The sequence below is a fragment of the Peromyscus eremicus genome, chromosome 1 (assembly GCF_949786415.1).
Source record: "Peromyscus eremicus chromosome 1, PerEre_H2_v1, whole genome shotgun sequence".
Taxonomy (NCBI): domain Eukaryota; kingdom Metazoa; phylum Chordata; class Mammalia; order Rodentia; family Cricetidae; genus Peromyscus; species Peromyscus eremicus.
The window spans coordinates 23,705,211-23,722,390 of NC_081416.1; the positions used below are offsets into that span (position 1 = coordinate 23,705,211).

At 41.5% G+C, this 17,180-nt stretch overlaps 1 protein-coding gene across 1 annotated transcript in view; it reads right to left on the reverse strand.

The window, feature by feature from the left end:
- Plce1 (phospholipase C epsilon 1) overlaps window positions 1-17,180 on the reverse strand; it is a 263,328-nt gene that overhangs the window by 77,320 nt on the left and 168,828 nt on the right. Inside the window, exons 5-6 of the mRNA XM_059258527.1 lie at window positions 15,779-16,037; window positions 13,943-14,148 (exon numbers count right to left, since the gene is read on the reverse strand). Coding sequence (XP_059114510.1) covers window positions 13,943-14,148; window positions 15,779-16,037 — 465 coding nt within the window. The remainder of the gene's footprint in view (window positions 1-13,942; window positions 14,149-15,778; window positions 16,038-17,180) is intronic.

The window sequence follows — 17,180 nt, forward strand, 5'->3', positions numbered from 1 at the left end:
TATACTAATTGGAAGCAAGTCACTATGTCCAGATTACATTGAAGGAGAAGGGTGTTATACTATACCTCTTATGGAATGGAGAGGCTATATAAATTACATTTTTGGAATTCTTTGCATAGGAGATTTACCTCTTCTCCCCATTTGTTTGCCTCCCTATCACGTTTACACACCAGCTCCTTACTGTAGAGACTTACAGATACTTAGTGCTTTGAGTGGGTTATAACTTAACACTGTTTTGTTGTTCTGGCCACTCAGAGCTCCATAGGCATATGCTTCTTTCATAGACTCCAATCTGTTTGCTTGGATGATTTGTTGTTTTGCTTTTGATCACATCCTACTTTGTAACACTATAAGACACCCCAGGTTCACCCTTCCCTGCTTCAATCCTCGAATCAGCCATTTACCCAAAGGACCTTGCTTCTTTTCACTGAAGAATGGTATTAGAAACCAGTTTTTGAGTGCTTGGTGCAAATACATAGAATTTCATGCATTTTTGTGGTGGTATTTTACTTGTACTGAAATGTGATTTTAATTGTATGTTAATAAATAAAGTTGCCTGGGGGTCAGAGTTTTAGAGCCATAGCAAGTGCGTGGCGGTGGTGGCACATGCCTTTAAGGACCTGGAGGGCAGTACATACAGGCAATGACAAGGCAGTCACGTGTTTAGGTTTACAACCAATGAGAAGGCAGAACAACTAGACTATAAAAAGGCATACACACAGGAAGTAGGCCCCTTTTTCGGAGAGCTCTCTTGGCTGAAGCAGGATAGCTGAAGCAGGAAGGGTAAGGCTCTTAGTTCTGACCTCTTGGCTTTCTTCTCTAAATCGGCTCTGTGTTTCTTATTTAATAAGACGGTTGGTTACATCTACACATTTTTCTTGATGTCACATCTTATAATAAAAAATTAAAAGGAAAGTAAGTCTTGCATGGGTAATTTAGCACCTCTCTGCAAGTGCTCTCATTGACAATGGGAAGGAAGCAAACACTTGTGTTCATCTCCAGACTGCCTCATGCTTCACACCCTCTGCAGTCACGCCGGGAAGAATGCGTAGATCTGTATTCTGTGTGATCTGGTCAAAACATTCAAACTCCAAGTCTCCGTCCACTTATCTCCTTACTGAATGTCAGGAGGAAAATGGTCACTTCGCAAAGTAGGGGTGGGCATCAAACAGAACAAAGATTACAAGTGCACCCAGCCCCAGGTCTGGCTCAGTGAAGGCACTGTTATGATTGAAAGCAGGGAGACCAGGCGTTGCTCATTTGAACTCTTCTCCACTACCTCTGCTCCCGGCTGATTAGTCAGCTGTTTCTCTAGAGCGACTTTCTTCAGAGATCATGTCTTCGTTTCTCTCTGGGGCCACTATCATATTTCTTCTGTGATACTTGGTATTGCAACATTAAGGAGACTGAGGCAGGAGGATTGCCATGATTTTAGGCCAGTCTGAGCTACACAGTAACTTCCAGGACAGTCTAAATACAATGTAAGATCCATTAAAAAAAAAATCAATCAACCAACCAACCAACCAAAGTTGAAAGAGATTCAGGTTGTGAGCACTGGTACTGATTAAAACATAACCTGTTAGTTTAAATGTAGAATTTCTGATTTTAATTTAGTAAAGTTTTTTCCAGTGAAAAATTACAGGTATTAAAAAAAGCCTATAGATAGAAAAAAATGATACAGCTTTTCTGGAGGCTGTTTCTGCTTCTCTGTGATGATGTAAGCTACGTGTGTGTGGTGGAGGGAGGGACTCTCTTTCTTGGCGTCACTTTGTATTTTAGAATACAAAAGGAACTAATGCCAGACGGTAATAATTCCATTAAAAAGCATTTATCCAGGGATAATTTCCAAAATAAAATTGATAATTGTTTGTAATGCAATAAATTCATTTCAAGCAGGAAGCTAGTAGTATCTTTTGTCTCTTAGACAAGAGTGGATTTTGTGTAGCTCTGAGCCCGATTCTCCTGGAAGACAGTTTTCTGTGGGTTTATGAGAAGAAAGAAGATGGAAAATTAAGATTTATTTAGAAATCAAGCAATGTTAATCAAGATCAAAGACGTGGTCAACCAGCAAGAAAATACCCCACTCTTAGGCATGAAAACCGGAGGAAGGTCTTTACCCTGCTTTTGAAGAGCTTCTATGGTATCCCACAGGAGAAGCCACTTCTCTGGGGATATCTGCTAAAAAAACAATCTTCTGTTGGGGGGCAAAAGGCTGTTTGTCAACCTGCTGATGTATTTTCTTTGTAAGCGTTCATTACTTTCTACAAATGTACAATGACTGCTTGAATATGAATCACCAACAGAGAAAGCCTAAATTTTGTTTTAAAATGGGAGAAAATCACTGTCCCCATCTGATTTGTTACAGCTGTTCCCCATAATAAAAATCTACTGCTTTTAAGGTTTTTGTTTTTGTTTTTTATTTGTGCTTTTAACCAACCTATCGTTTTTTTCCTCTCGGCTATAGTCAGTTAAAAGCATGTATTTACACAAGAGATCTGTGCTGACTCATTTTATGTCAACTTTACACAAGCTACAGTCATTTGGGAAGAGGAACCTCAACTGAGAAAAGGACCCCAACAGATTGGCCTGTGGGCAACCTGCAGTGCATTCTTTTTGACTGATGACTGATGTGGGAGGGTCCAGCTCACAGTGGGCGGTGCCATCCCTAGGAAGATGATTCTCAGTGCTGTTAGAAAGCAGAGTGAGCAGTCTGTGAAAAGCAAGTTAGTAAGCAAGTTTCCTCCATTGCATCTGCATTAGTTCCTGCTTTGAATTCCCTAGACAACAGACTGCAAGCTCTAAGCTGAAATGAACCCTTTCCTCCCCAAGTTGCTTTTGGTCATGGTGTTTTTATCACAGCAATATCCTAACTAAGATGAGAACTATTCCAAGTCCATAGAACTAGGTATGAAGGGAAGCCAAGGGTTAGCTCCTTTCCACTTAAATGTCTTTAATACTGCAGAAGTTATTGCTCAGCCTCATGCCCCGGCCTGCTATTTATCACTTAGGCAACTGACTCCAACTTTCTAGGTACCACTTCTTTATCTTTACAGAGGATGTATAAGCATATCATAGATGTCAATGGCATTTTCATAGTTTCTCCATTCTATTCATTTTCTGCTGAGCCCCTGTTTGTGTGTGTGTGTGTGTGTGTGTGTGTGTGTGTGTGTGTGTGCTCACAGAGGCTAGAGGTTGGTATTGAGTGTCTTCTTCAATTGCTCTCCACTTTAGTCTTTGAGACACAGTCTCCCACTGCTCCCAGAGTTCAACAATTCTACTAGAGTGGATGGTCAGAAAGTCCCAGGAATCCTCCTGCTTCCAACTTTGCAGTGCTGGGATTACAGGCACACAATTTTGTTGTTTTACTATGGGTGCTGGGGAATCTGAACTCAGATCTTCATGCTAGCAACTGAGTCATCTCCCCAGTCCCAGGCCATGGGCTTTTTATGATCACTTTTCTGGGGTTTCTGTGAGTATTCCCATTGGGTATTCTGGCAGGAGCAGCTGAGTGAGGGCTTTGAGAGGAATTCTAACACCCTGCACACTGGGCAGACTGAAGGACCATGAGATAGACTGCTTGGATCCCTGCTTCCTTCTTTCCCTTCCTTCCCTCCCTCCCTTCCCACTTCTCCCTCCTTCCTCTCTCTCCCCCTTTTTTTTATCTTTTTCACCGAGTTGGGCATTGCCACACGAACAAGGGCTGAAGGTTATTGGTTTTAAACTCAATAAAGTCCAATTCCGTTGTCCTTTAGGATCTGCAAAACACTGTACCTAAGACACCCTGAGCCAGGCATTTCCACAAGGTGCTCTGGACTGATGTAAATAATGAAACAGTGCTTACTGGGCTGGCTTCAGTGAACCTATTAAACCCCGCCTCTCTGCTGTATCCAGGGCTTCCTTTTAAAGTAGCAATCACTTCAGGGCCAGGAAACCACTTACACTACTTAGGCACAAAGGTCTCAAAGTGAGGATTTCAATATGTCTTCCCAAGCTTTGTGAAATAAATATTTGCATCTTTGTGGTTTTCTTCCCCCATTCTCAGGATGCTTACAACCGGATCTGGAAAATGGACAGTGGAAGAGAATGTTCTTAGGCTATAGATGATTAAATGATGAGGAAGAAGACAAAGGAATAAACAGAAAATTGGAAATAAAAACTTCACAAGAAGTAACTTCCGTGTCAGATGACAGACTAGAAGCTACCGCCCTGTGACCCTGGGAAGAGGTGTCAGGATAAGAAAAAGGAGACCATTACTAAGAAAGGGAGGAAGAGCTTTGGAAACCCATATATGGGGTGACAGGACAGCTGAATGGTGCAGAGAAACAGAAAGGTGACCCCCCAAAAGAAGAGTGACATGAGGAATACAGCACCAATGGCAGGGTGCCCCGGCTCAGGGAAGCAGAATCAGAACTGTCATCTGAAAGGCGTATGGTCAGGTGGCTCTGGCGAGAAGAGACTGGCAGTCCCACCCACAGACAAACCCATAGTTCTCAGGAACCTCAAATCCATTTGTAGGTCTTGCTGAGAGAGTGACTTCTTTGGTGAGAAGAGCCAGCAGTTGAAGAAAGGTCCTCCCATCCCAAGGGAGTCTGTCATTTAAAACTTAGCTACCAGGCAGCTAAAGACAAGGGAAGGGTCACAAGTTCAGGAGCCAGATTCAACTGGCTCTAGTCCCAAGGGTGAGAGACAACCCTGAGAGGTAGTGGTAAAGAATGGGAGGGTTGAACACTGACAGGTAGCAGAAGGCCAGGAAGTGGAGTGTATGGGAAAAGGTAGTAGTTCCAACCTCAGTGCCTGGGAGCAGAATTCATCACCTGAGGACCATTCTGAACTTTAATATCCTTGAGCCCAAGGTCATCAAGTACACCAACCTCTGGGGCTATCCAGTTGTCATGAAGTTGCAGCAGACTCCTTGACATCTAAGCTGCATCCCTCCAGCAGGGTAATTAATTCTGGGTGGATTTTGAAAGCACAAAGACAGATCCACCTGTATAAATCTCAGTGGAATGACTATTTCTTCTATTCCCAGTGAACTCGGGAGGAACCGCTGAGCTAGAACATTAGCCTGCCCGTGGGGTGTGAAATGGGGACTCTCGGGAAGATGGGAGAGAACCTGCCTAGTCCATAGACTGCAAAGTTAAGTGTGGCCAGTAGAGGTCCCTGGTGTGTAAAGAAGGGAAGCCACTAGAGTGAAGACAAGCAGCTCTGACAGGTGCCACATGCTTGCCTCCCTCCCCACCCCCTGCAAAGGCTCAGTGCCTGCACACACTACAGGAAAGTAAAAAATTCAGGGGGCTGACCCATCCTCTCCCTGTTGCATATACCCAACACTCTCCCATTTTCAAGGTTCCAGAAAAAAGTCATCCTCACCCTTCACCATTTGCCGCACCCCACACCCCTGTCTTTTGTCCCTTGTGTTTTCCTTTATTTATTTATTTTTAAAACAACACTTTTATTAATCCTTTGAGACTTGCACACAGGGCACTCTGATCATATTCATTCCCCTCTCCCAAGTCCTTTCAGATTCTCCTCCACATCCCTACCTACCCAAATTTTTGCACCCCCTAAACCAGTTTGTGTTAGCCAACTACTCCTAGTGTGGCAGCTGCCCTGGAGTGTGCTCAATATGCCTGGAGTCACTCCATTGAAGAAAACTGACTTTTTCCTTCCCAGAAGTAATTAAATGTCAGTATCTCCTCTGGGCTCTAGTAGAGAACCAAGTACTATTATTCTGCTATTGATTAATTGCTATACTCATAGACCAGTGCATCCCTTATCCCTCATCAAAGAAGCTTCTTGCAGTATATAACAATAAGTACAGAGACCCACAACTAGCTAATGGGCAGAGAATAAGAGATATCAGAGTACTCATCCCTAAATGAGATATCTATATTTCACCTCTCCCTTCATGGCTCAGGGACCTTTGCAGAAGAAGAAAAGATTCTAGGAGCCAGAGGTGCTGAGTGACTTCAAAGAAACAGTGTTTTCTGGATGCTACAGGCAGAAGCACATATGGACTCCCAGCAATTGTGATAGCATGCTTGAGACCAACTTAAGCACAAGCCAGACAAAATCCCAGCACAAGGAGAGGATGTGGGTACCAAATCCCCCTTCAAATACTTCTACTACTATTTTATCATATTTTAAAAGGCTTCATATATTTATTTTTTATTCCCCTTTATACATATACCCAATTTTGCTTATGCATGGTTTTTTGCTGATCAATCCCTTTTCTAGTCTCTTATATTATTCCCTTGATCAATCTCTTTTCTAGTCTCCTGTATTACTACCCTTCTTAGTTTTTCTTTCTACTATACTTTTAGTAGTGTTTGGACACATTGGCTAAAAACAAAAACAAACAAACAAATAACACACCCCCAAACCTCTCAGATTTTAATTTCTCTTCTTTTTTTCACTTATCTACTTACCTAATTTTGATTAGGGGTTTTCACACTGCCAGGAAGTCTTTCTTCAATTTACTTTTTCTAATTTCCTGTTCTTCCCTCTTTCCCTTCATTACACTTTTCTCTACTCCTACTCTTCCTTTCTTCAGTTTATTTAACCTTGTTTCTCCTCCATTTCCCTCCTCTCCCTGCCCCATTCCTTCATTGCCTTTATTTATAACTTTGACCCTAAATAAAATTTAACGTAATAGTAAAACTTACATTCATTTTCACTTTCTCTGACTTACATGCAAGAATGACATGTCAGTGGGCTTCACCTTTTTAAGTGTATGTCTATACCTCGTATTATTTGGTGTTGTGATGATGGGATACCATTATTTGTTCTCTCCAACATGAGCCACACTAGAGGTGCAAGCCTTCAAAAATGAGTTGCCCAATAAGAAGATGTCCACACAAAAGAAGATTTGACATTTAGGCCAATAGAAGTATGGGTTACAGTAGAATAACACACAGCCAACACTCCTCCAAAGGAGTATAACTCCTCAATTACTGGACTCAGAGATGATGAACTCGGTAAAATGCTGAATGAAAATTTCAAAATTTACTGGTAAAAATGATCATTGCCCTTAAAGAGGAACAAACAAGCAGATGAGCAGATGTAGCAGCATACAAAAATAATGAACAAAAATCAGTAGCTTTCTTTTATGTCAGTAACGAAGTTAGGAAGAAAGAAATTAGGAAAAACATCTCATTTACAATAGACTTACAATAAAAAATACCTACAAGTGGGGCATGATGATTCAGGCCTTTAATCTCAGCACTCGAGGCAGAGGCAGAGGCAGAGGCAGAGGCAGAGGTAGAGGCAGAGGCAGAGGCAGAGGCAGAGGCAGAGGAGGCAGAGGCAGAGGAGGCAGAGGCAGAGGCATCTCTGTGAATTCAAGGCCAGCCTGATCTAGAAAGTGAGTTTCAGAATACCCAGATCTACATAGTGAGATCCTGTTTCAAAACAAAGAACCCACCCAAACAAAACAACCCCTGCAAAAACGCCTAAGAAATAAAACCTAACTAAGGAAAAGCCTCTACAATGAACACATTAAAGCCCCAAGGAAAATGAAGAAGGTATCAGAAGATGGGAAGACCTCCCGAGTTGGTAGATTAGCAGAGTTGATATTGTAAAAAGGGTCATATTACAGAAAGCAATCCACGGGTTTAACTGTATTGTATGAATCATAGCAACATAAAGAACATGCTACTGACATGTAGAGTATAATAGAGGGATCAGAAATAAATCTACACAGTTAAAGCCACCCAATCTTTGACAAAGACATCAAAAACGTACACTGAAACATACATTCTACAAATGGCACTGGGAAAAACTATACCTAGTAAAGAACTTAATCCTTATCTCTCACCCAAGACAAAAATCAGTTCAAAATGGATCAAAGGCCTGAATTTAAGAGCTGAAACTTTGAAATTGCTAGAGGAAAACATGGGTGAAATGCTTCAAGATACAGACATAGGTAAGAAATTCTTTAAAAAAGACTGGAATAGCACAGGAAATAATCTCAAGAACTGACAAGTGTTGTTTCACAGTTTCCTCCCATATGAAACATTCCATCTCCTAGGGAAGCTCAGTAAGCAGGAAGGTAAACAACTTAAAATAGCTTCAGGAAGTTCCTGAAACTGACCAGATTCACTAGGCTCCTCTCTGCCAGAGTGAACACTAAAAGCTGAGCATCTCCCTCAGACAAAAGGAAGCCCAGCTGCAAAGAAGACTCAGAGGAGCCAGGTTCAAAGAAGACTATGAGGTCATCTTCTTAGGAGAAGCAGAAAACAGTCAAGCTGCCTGGGAGAGGTTTAAACCAACTGAATCTCTTAGAAGGGACACTCTCCAGCCTCCTGAGTTACGTACAGGCTGTGCAGTGTGATCCAGTTCCTAGCTTTTGTGAGCTGTCACTCGTGAGGATTGGCCTTAGTAATGTAGCTGTCTTTGTATGATTTCTGCTTCTATAAGTAACCTCAATAAAACTCACTGGTTCTCTAAGTTGGACTTGGGTAGATCCAAACTTTGGTCTTCCATGGGGATCCCTACCTGGTGAGAGTAGATGTGTACGTTGTATCTCCAGGAGATGTTTTGTCATACAACAAATAAAATTGCATTAAATCAAAATGCTTTTTCACAGCAAAGGAAAAAATTAACACAGTGGAGAGACAGTCTGTGGAATAGGAAAAGTTTATCAACTATTCACCCCATAGGGATTAATAACCAGATTCTATAAAGGTCTAATGAAATGAATAGATAATTGTCAAAGGAAGGAATACAATTGGCCAATACATGTTTGAAAATGTACTCAACATCCACCCTGGTGTGGGGCACATTTCCTGTTATCCCAGAACTTGGTACAAAAAAGCAGGAGGATCAGTCCAAATTCATATATATCTTCAGGTATATATGAATTTGAGGCCAGCCTGGGCTACATAGAATCCTATGTCTGTGCTGACATATTGTGTACCCTAATAAAGCTTGCCTGAGGATCAGAGGACAGAGCTAGCCACTAGTTTAGATATAGAGGCCAGACTGTGGTGGCCTTAATCCTATCACTTGGGAGGCAGAGATCCATCTGGATCTCTGTAAATTCAAGGCTACACTGGAAACAGAGCCAAGCAGTGGTGGCACATGCCTTAATCCCAGTACTGGGAAGCACACACACCTTTAATCCCAGGAAGTGGTGTCTGGACAGAGAAAGGTATATAAGGCATGAGGAAACAGGAACTCACCCTCTTTAGGCTGAGGATTTCGTAGAGGTAAGAACTAGTGTCTACCTGCTCTGCTTCTCTGATCTTTCAGCTTTCTCCCTGATATCTGGCTCTGGTTTTTTTTTATTAAAAGACCATCTAAGATTGGAACAACATATGTCAGAAAAGAAAGGAAGGAAGGAAGAGAGGAAGGAGGAGAGAACAGGGGAGGTGAGGGAAAGGGGAGACAGAAAAGAAAGTGCCCAACATCATTATCCATCAGGGAAATGCAAATTAAAATTGCTTTGAGATGTCTCATTTGGGTCACATTGGCAATCATTAAGAAAAAAATGACCACAAGGATGTGAGGAAAGATGCACCTTTATAAATTGCTATTTAGAATGCTTAGTGATATACCATTATGGAAATAGGTATGAGGGTTCTTAAAACTAAAAGTAAAACTATCATATGATCCAGCTATGACATTTCTGGCTTTTAAGTCAGCATAGCATAGAGATACTTCTACACACCCATGCTTATTGCTGCACTGGTTACAGGAGCCAAGGTATGGACTTAGCCTAGATGTCCACTAACGGATGAATGGATAAAGAAAATATAGTACATATACATGGTGAATGAAGTCATGACATTCATAGGAAAATGGAAGGAACTGGAGGCCATGTTAAGAGAAATAAGCCAGACTGAGAAAGACAAATACCAGCTGTTTTCTCTCTCATATATATATATAATCTGGATTTAGAAAAAAAAAAAACTATGACATGTAAGTAGAAATGAACTGTGACAGAAGATGCAGAGGTCTAAGGAGTTGAGGATAAAAGTGGGTAATGGACTCTATATGTCCTGAGAGCAGAAGAGGAGTTATTTGGGGGAGAGGGAACCAGTAAGAAAGGAGACAGATTGGGGAGAAAACTGAGGGAGGCAAATTGAACAGAATGTTATAAAAAGTATAATGGCATATATTTATGAAAAAATTATAATGAAACCTATTTCTCTGTATGCTAACCAAATAATCATTTGGTTTCAGAAGTTACCCCACTGCAGACAAAGATCCACAGTTGCTCTGTCAAACAAAACACAAACACCCAAAGGAATAAATACTCTGTGATCTAAAAAGTCCAATTTCTAAAGAAAAGCAATTATGGCAAAAAAAGACAAATAAATAATTTTGAAGGATATTTTATACATTCTTGTAAAACTTTAATCATACCCGCTTCTTATTCCCTCTCTACCTCCTCCCAGCCCCCTGCCACGCCCCTCCCACTGACTGTCCCCCCCACACTGTGTCTAATCACTGTGCATGTGTATATGGCTACTTGTAGAGTTTAAGGAAGGCATTTCATCCAGCTCTCAGTGTGAGGAAACAGTATGTTTCTCCTAAGTGTCTGATTTTTCTACGAGGTTTGCAGTGAACTTGGAGTCCTCCTTTCTGTTGGCTACTAAGAATTTCAGAATAAAATTTAGTCACCATAAAGATTATATGGTGTTTCTTTGTCATTTTATTTTTCCTATCCTTATTTTCATTTTCCCTAATAACCTTAATTATTCATTTTTACTCTTGTAAACATCCATGCTGTGGGATGTTCTGTATGGCAAATGTGTTGCTAATTAGTCAATAAATAAAACACTGATTGGCCATTGGCTAGGCAGGAAGTGTAGGCGGGACAAGGAGGAGAATAAAGCTGGGAAGTGGAAGGCTGAGTCAGAGACACTGCCAGCCGCCATGATGAGAAACAGTGTGTGAAGATGCTGGTAAGCCACGAGCCACGTGGCAAGGTATAGATTAATGGAAATGGATTAATTTAAGCTGTAAGAACAGTTAGCAAGAAGCCTGCCATGGCCATACAGTTTGTAACCAATATAAGTCTCTGTGTTTACTTGATCGGGTCTGAGGCTGTGGGACTGGCAGGTGAAAGAGATTTGTCCTGACTGTGGGCCAGGCAGGAAAACTCTAGCTACAAATGGTGTCCAACATGGTGGCAAGAGTTTCCACCTAAAACCTGAGAAAAAAGATTCTAAAACGGAGCTAAAAACAGTTCCTAATTGTCTCTCTCAAATGAGCGGCAGCTGCCGGTTTGAGCTACTGGTGGAGTATGGAGGGAATGAGGCCTCTGCAAGTGGCACATTAAGCTGCATGGTGGATTTAGACTTTGCTAGTATAAAACAAAAAAAGAGGTTTCTGGGCTACACGCTGCTAGGATAAAAGCATAGACCCACGATAACTCCCAGAGCCGGTGGTAAAGTACCATGGCCATGTTGGGAAGCTGAGGTGGGCGGAGCCAGCAGCCACAGCTGCTGCAGGTTAAAGCAAGAGATTCACAATAAGACAGATTCAGATGTAATAGTTTACAATGTGTGTAAAATATACGTAGGCTTGAAAGAGACAAAAAAGGTGATATATACAGTTACAGAAACAAATACATAGTTTTAAAAAATAAAATCTTTAAAGAGACAGTAAAGGTAGTATAAAAAATAAGCCACATAAAAATGGATATTACACAGAGAATCTGGATTGTGTTGTCTTTGGGATTTTTAACTGCAGAAAAACATTTGATTGTAAAAGCTGTTGAGTTATGCCAAAATGTATATTTTAAAGGTACCTTGACTTCAAAATTTGGATATAAGGATATGTTGCTTTGGAAAGGAGACTCTGCTTTTGTTTCCACAGAAAGCCAGAGGCTATGGATTTGTTCCAGATTAAGATACATCAGGTTTGATGAGCCAAGACCCCCTGAAAGGTCTCCTATGACACCATGGCCCAGATGATCCAACATCCAGAATGGTTTCAAGGCAACTGGCTCAGACGATACAGCCTCACGGACTACTCCATAATCCTAAAATTTTCTTTGTGTCCCCATAAGATATAGCGCCCCCCTCCAGCAGGAAGTAGTAAGAGAAGTTATGCCCAAATTCCCAAATCATATGTAATTTTACTTTGTTAAGGTTAAAACCTTCCTTTTTGAAAAAAAAAAAAAGGGGGGAAGTGCTGTGGGATGTTCTGTATGGCAAATGTGTTGCTAATTAGTCAATAAATAAAACACTGATTGGTCATTGGCTAGGCAGGAAGTGTAGGCGGGACAAGGAGGAGAATAAAGCTGGGAAGTGGAAGGCTGAGTCAGAGAGACACTGCCAGCCACCACGATGACAAACAGCATATGAAGATGCTGGTAAGCCACGAGCCATGTGGCAAGGTATAGATTAATGGAAATGGATTAATTTAAGCTGTAAGAACAGTTAGCAAGAAGCCTGCCACGGCCATACAGTTTGTAACCAATATAAGTTTCTGTGTTTACTTGGTTGGGTCTGACGGCTGTGGGACTGGCAGGTGAAAGAGATTTGTCCTGTCTGTGGGCCAGGCAGGAAAACTCTAGCTACACATCCACAAATCTTTTGTGGAGGCAGATACACACATAGCCACCTATGTGGTGGGATTGGTGGACAGGACTGGCATAGATCAAGGATTTCAGTGGCTGGGAGATACTTCCTGTAGAGCTGTCCTTCTTTGTAGATGGCCTTGTTTCCATGTAAAGATTGCTACTGATGTCAGCAACCTGCTATTGAGAACACGTTGAAGTGTTCTCTGATTTGAGACACAGTAAAACAACAGAAGATCTAATAGGTGATATATATGCGAGGTATTTGAACATTCCAGCCAAGACATCACAATAAAGGTGGCACTAGTTAATCTTTGAGCACTACTCCTTCAAAATGGAGTGAGCTAGGAAATGATGTGTGGAAGAAAGCCCAAAGGCCTTGGAGAAATCTGGAATTATGTTTACTCCCTTAAAGTAGCAGCAGAGACTCAAACAAATGACACTCCTTTCTATACTGGCAACAAATCCCAAGGATCTAGCCTAATTCCAAAGAAGCCATTTTCCTAAACAACTGCCATCCTTCTCAGGTCAGGGACTAAGGCAACTATAATGAATAACTCACAAGACTGACGACACATAAAGCCTTGAAGAGCAAAGCCAGTAGACTTAAAGGTTTGGGGTACCCTGAAAGTATTCCTCCCCTTGGGCCACCTTAAGGAAAGCCGACAGGTGCCCAACTGAGTTCTCTTCTCTCATTTCGTTATGGGTGACCGTGTTTGGCTAGACTGTAGTGTGTGCTGATAAGCAGCAATTGAAACAACTAAACACTTAAAGTATCAAATCCCCAGTGTATAGGGCCAATTAAAATACCTCCTGGTGTAGTGTTACTCAAAATGAGATGTTAGAACCCCAGTTTACAGGTAGGCTACTGAAAGTACTGATTTCTGAGTACCATCCAATACCTATTACACCAGGATATTTTATTTTAAAATATTTTAATATCCACCCTAGCATCCTATCCAGGATTTAACAGGAGCCACTATTACTAAGACTATAAAGTAAATAAAAGATTGAGGTTCCAATTTTGAAATTCAATTACTGATGTTTTAGAAATGGGAGGATAGCCATATTTTTAAAGGGATAATATGCACCCCATTAATATATACAATTCAAAAATTTTACTATCAGTGAAAAAACAAAACTAATAAAACTTTTCTTTTAAAAAGGCTATGACTCATGGAAAAAGTAAAATGTACATAGTAATGTTAGAACAAAGGAGCAACACGGGAAAGGTAAATTCAAACTCTGAATTATAAAGTTTGGAGATGAAGCCTTGGTTAGGCATAAAAGTGACAATGTTTTATTAGTTTTTTTTTTTTTTATGTGAAACTCAGCTGAGCAGGAAAAAACCAGTCAATGGGAAAGACAAGAAAGGCACCCACCCACATACACATCGACACTGAGACTTACTGCCATCGGGTTTTATCCTTCAAGGAGTTTTTCCTGGAGCCGGTCCCTTCACTGGAGCTGTCCTCCTCCTCCATCTCCAAGCTCCGACTGCAGCTCCGGATGATCTGAAAGATGCTGTTGACTGTGGACTCCTTCTCTGAGTTCTTCAAGCCATTCTGTCCCACTCGTTGTAAGAAGTTATCTTGTCCACTGTAATCGGCTACGAACTACAGGGAAAAGTTCAAGAATGCACTGTTGCAACTTACTGTGTCTGAATAACCTACTTGGCTAGGAGACCTAAACCATAATAGCGGTAAATAACAGCGTGTGTGTGTGTGTGTGTGTGTGTGTGTGTGTGTGTGTGTGTGTGCGTGTGTGCGTGTGTGTGTGTGTGTGTGTGTGTGTGTGTGTGTGTGTGTGTGTGTCTATTTTACTGAATGAAGACAAGAGGCTCCAAGGAAAGCTTTTATTTCCTATTTTTTCATCCCCACCACATGAAATCCTAAAACGTGCCCTTTTCTTGCTGTGACAATTTCAGCACCTCTAGGAATCTAAACTGCACTTTGAATTTATAACACTAAAAGCAATATTATCTCATGGCTCCCTAGGGACAAGGTTAGCCACTTTACAGAGAAGGGAAGTTATTTTATTCTTGTAATGGGAATTGAGAAGAGAACCATGATTAAAGATCACCAGGACATGGAACAAGATGAAGTGACCCAACTCAAGAAAAACATTTAAAAAGCTGTCTTTGGCCTTCTTGCCCATATGTGCTCCAGGAAGACAGCAGCTTCTTGGTGTTTTTTAAAGCTATTATTGTGGCTTGATCTTGAGCAGGAAGTTTCCAGAATCAGAGGGAAGACCCACAACTCAGTCAAGAGAGGCAGTGTCCCTTCTTCACCACAGGGAGGGGAGCAGAGTGGAGGGTGGGAGGCTTTTCAAAGCCTTCTCTTTCGATTACTGGACATTTAAGACCAGCTGCCAAAACTAAGGAAATATTAGCCAGTGTGTATCACTCGTGCCTGTCGGGAATCTCAAGTCTTTCCGGACCAAGTGACGCCTCTGTTCTCAGGTGATGGGAAATAGGCCGAAGTTTTATGAGTCTTCCCACTTCAACTAAGAAAGATCGTGGTGTGTGTGTGTGTGTGTGTGTGTGTGTGTGTGTGTGTGTGTGTGTAAGGTCAGTATTGAGTGTTGTCATCCACACTAATGAGAATGTGAATGACCCTGGATTTGGGCTTGAGATTTCCAAAGACATAATGCCTCAAAATCTCCTTAACACATTTAAAAAAGACTTTAATTTCACGTTTAAACACCACAGAGGGAGATTTCCTTATTTCTTTTGAGCCTCTCAGCGCTCCTTACTCAGTGTGCCATGTCTTGAGGTGAAGCTTACACTGTCCTCTCCACTTTGGCAGGAGTTAAGAGCAGAAGCCCCGGGCCTAGGAGAGTAGGGTAAGGGTCAGAGCCTACGGGTCTGGATGAGGCACCTGTTTTCATGAAGAGAAGGCGACCATGGCTTTCCTCACTCCTCCACCCACTGATTTTAGGAAGTTACTGTTCTCATTTGACTTTATTCTCTGAATCTAGATGGTTCTACCCAATAGCAAAAAATTACCAACTTTTAAAACAACAACAAAACTCCAGGGGCACTTTTGTGCTCAACAGTGTCATATTAAACCTAATGTAACAACATTGAGTTCCAAGCAGCTGGTGTTGCTTTCTCCAGAACTTTCAAGGACCTCCTCACTACCCAGAAACAGCGTACCAAGGATTACTCTAGACTCAGGAAGCGTATTACTGAGCACACGAGGGCCAGGAGGACCTCTTGGGGGCTGCCCACTTGGAGAGACTCACCTCCAGGGCTTCTTCTTGGGAGCCGTACCGTGGGCAGAGCTTCAGGAGGCCAGAGGTACCATCAAGCACCTCACAGAGCTCCTTCAGGAACACCCCGCAGAAGGGAACCACCTTGCAGCCAGGGATGTGTAGGGCACGGGTCACCACCTTCTTATACTCCAGGGAAGACTCATGCTGAGCCATGGCATCCTTCAAGCTCCGCATGGTCTCAATGTCAGACTGATCCATAAACTGCCACATCTTCAGAACTTTCCTTGACCTATTGCAAGTAAATGACATTTTTTTTCAAGCCTGGAGGGGTGACAATGTAGCTTACAGTATGTAGGCTGAATTCCATACAACTTCATTGTCTTACCTTCTTAATGTTTTCTTTTTTTTTTTTTTGGTGTGTGTGTGTGTGTGTGTGTGTGTGTGTGTGTGTGTGTGTGTGTGTGTTATTAATTTATTTATTTAGGATTTCTATCTTCATTTACTTCCCAAGATGACGAGAATATTATTTATGCAAAATAAACTACAGAGTTAGTGCTGTTTCAGTGGGTCCAGGAGTCTGAGGACCTGAGTTGGGACCTGGAACCCAAGTAAACATGGAAGGAGAAAACAAACTCCATAAGGTTGTTCTCTGACCTCTCCATGCACACTCCCTACATATGCTATGCACACAGTAATAATAAAATTAAAAATTAAATAGGACAGACTCAAAAAGAAATAAGGTTAATTATCAAAGCTGAAAACTATATGTTGACTAGAGTATCCCTGGAGGCTATCATCAAGAGGAAAACATGGTTGATAATACTGACGTAAATGACTACTCTTCAAAGGATGTAAGAAAACGGCTTATTCTGTACAAATATGAGTGAACATGGCCTAGAAACATAGGATCTGATTCTTCTGAATGACATGCCCCACCATGGAATAGGTTACATGAACTTTTATAGTCACAGAACAAAATAAACTCATACATCAATACTTATTGCTGGGAACAGTAGGTAGGTGGAATGGACAAAGCAGAGAAAGCTCTTCTTCGGATTTCAAATGCTATCTTATGACATTCTTAGCTTTAGGGCTGGTGAAGGATAGAGATCTGTGAAGCTTAGCAATACATTCCAAAAGTTTTACCTAAGAGTCATCTCAGTGTTAGGTCAAATACAGGGATAGACAATAAACAGATACAAAAGAGACTAAACACAGCCCATAATAGTGTTGACTCTTGGTTTGCAATATCCTGTAGTGGGTAGCCTGGGTTTGATTTTATTAATAAGAACTTTTAAGATTCATGCTACAATATCCCTCTTCTCCAATCAATTAACATGCTCAATCTGCTTGATCCTCAGTACAGATGTGGCTTCTTCAAAGAACTCCAATTCACAGTAACATGGTCCTACAGAGCTTTAATTGTCAACTT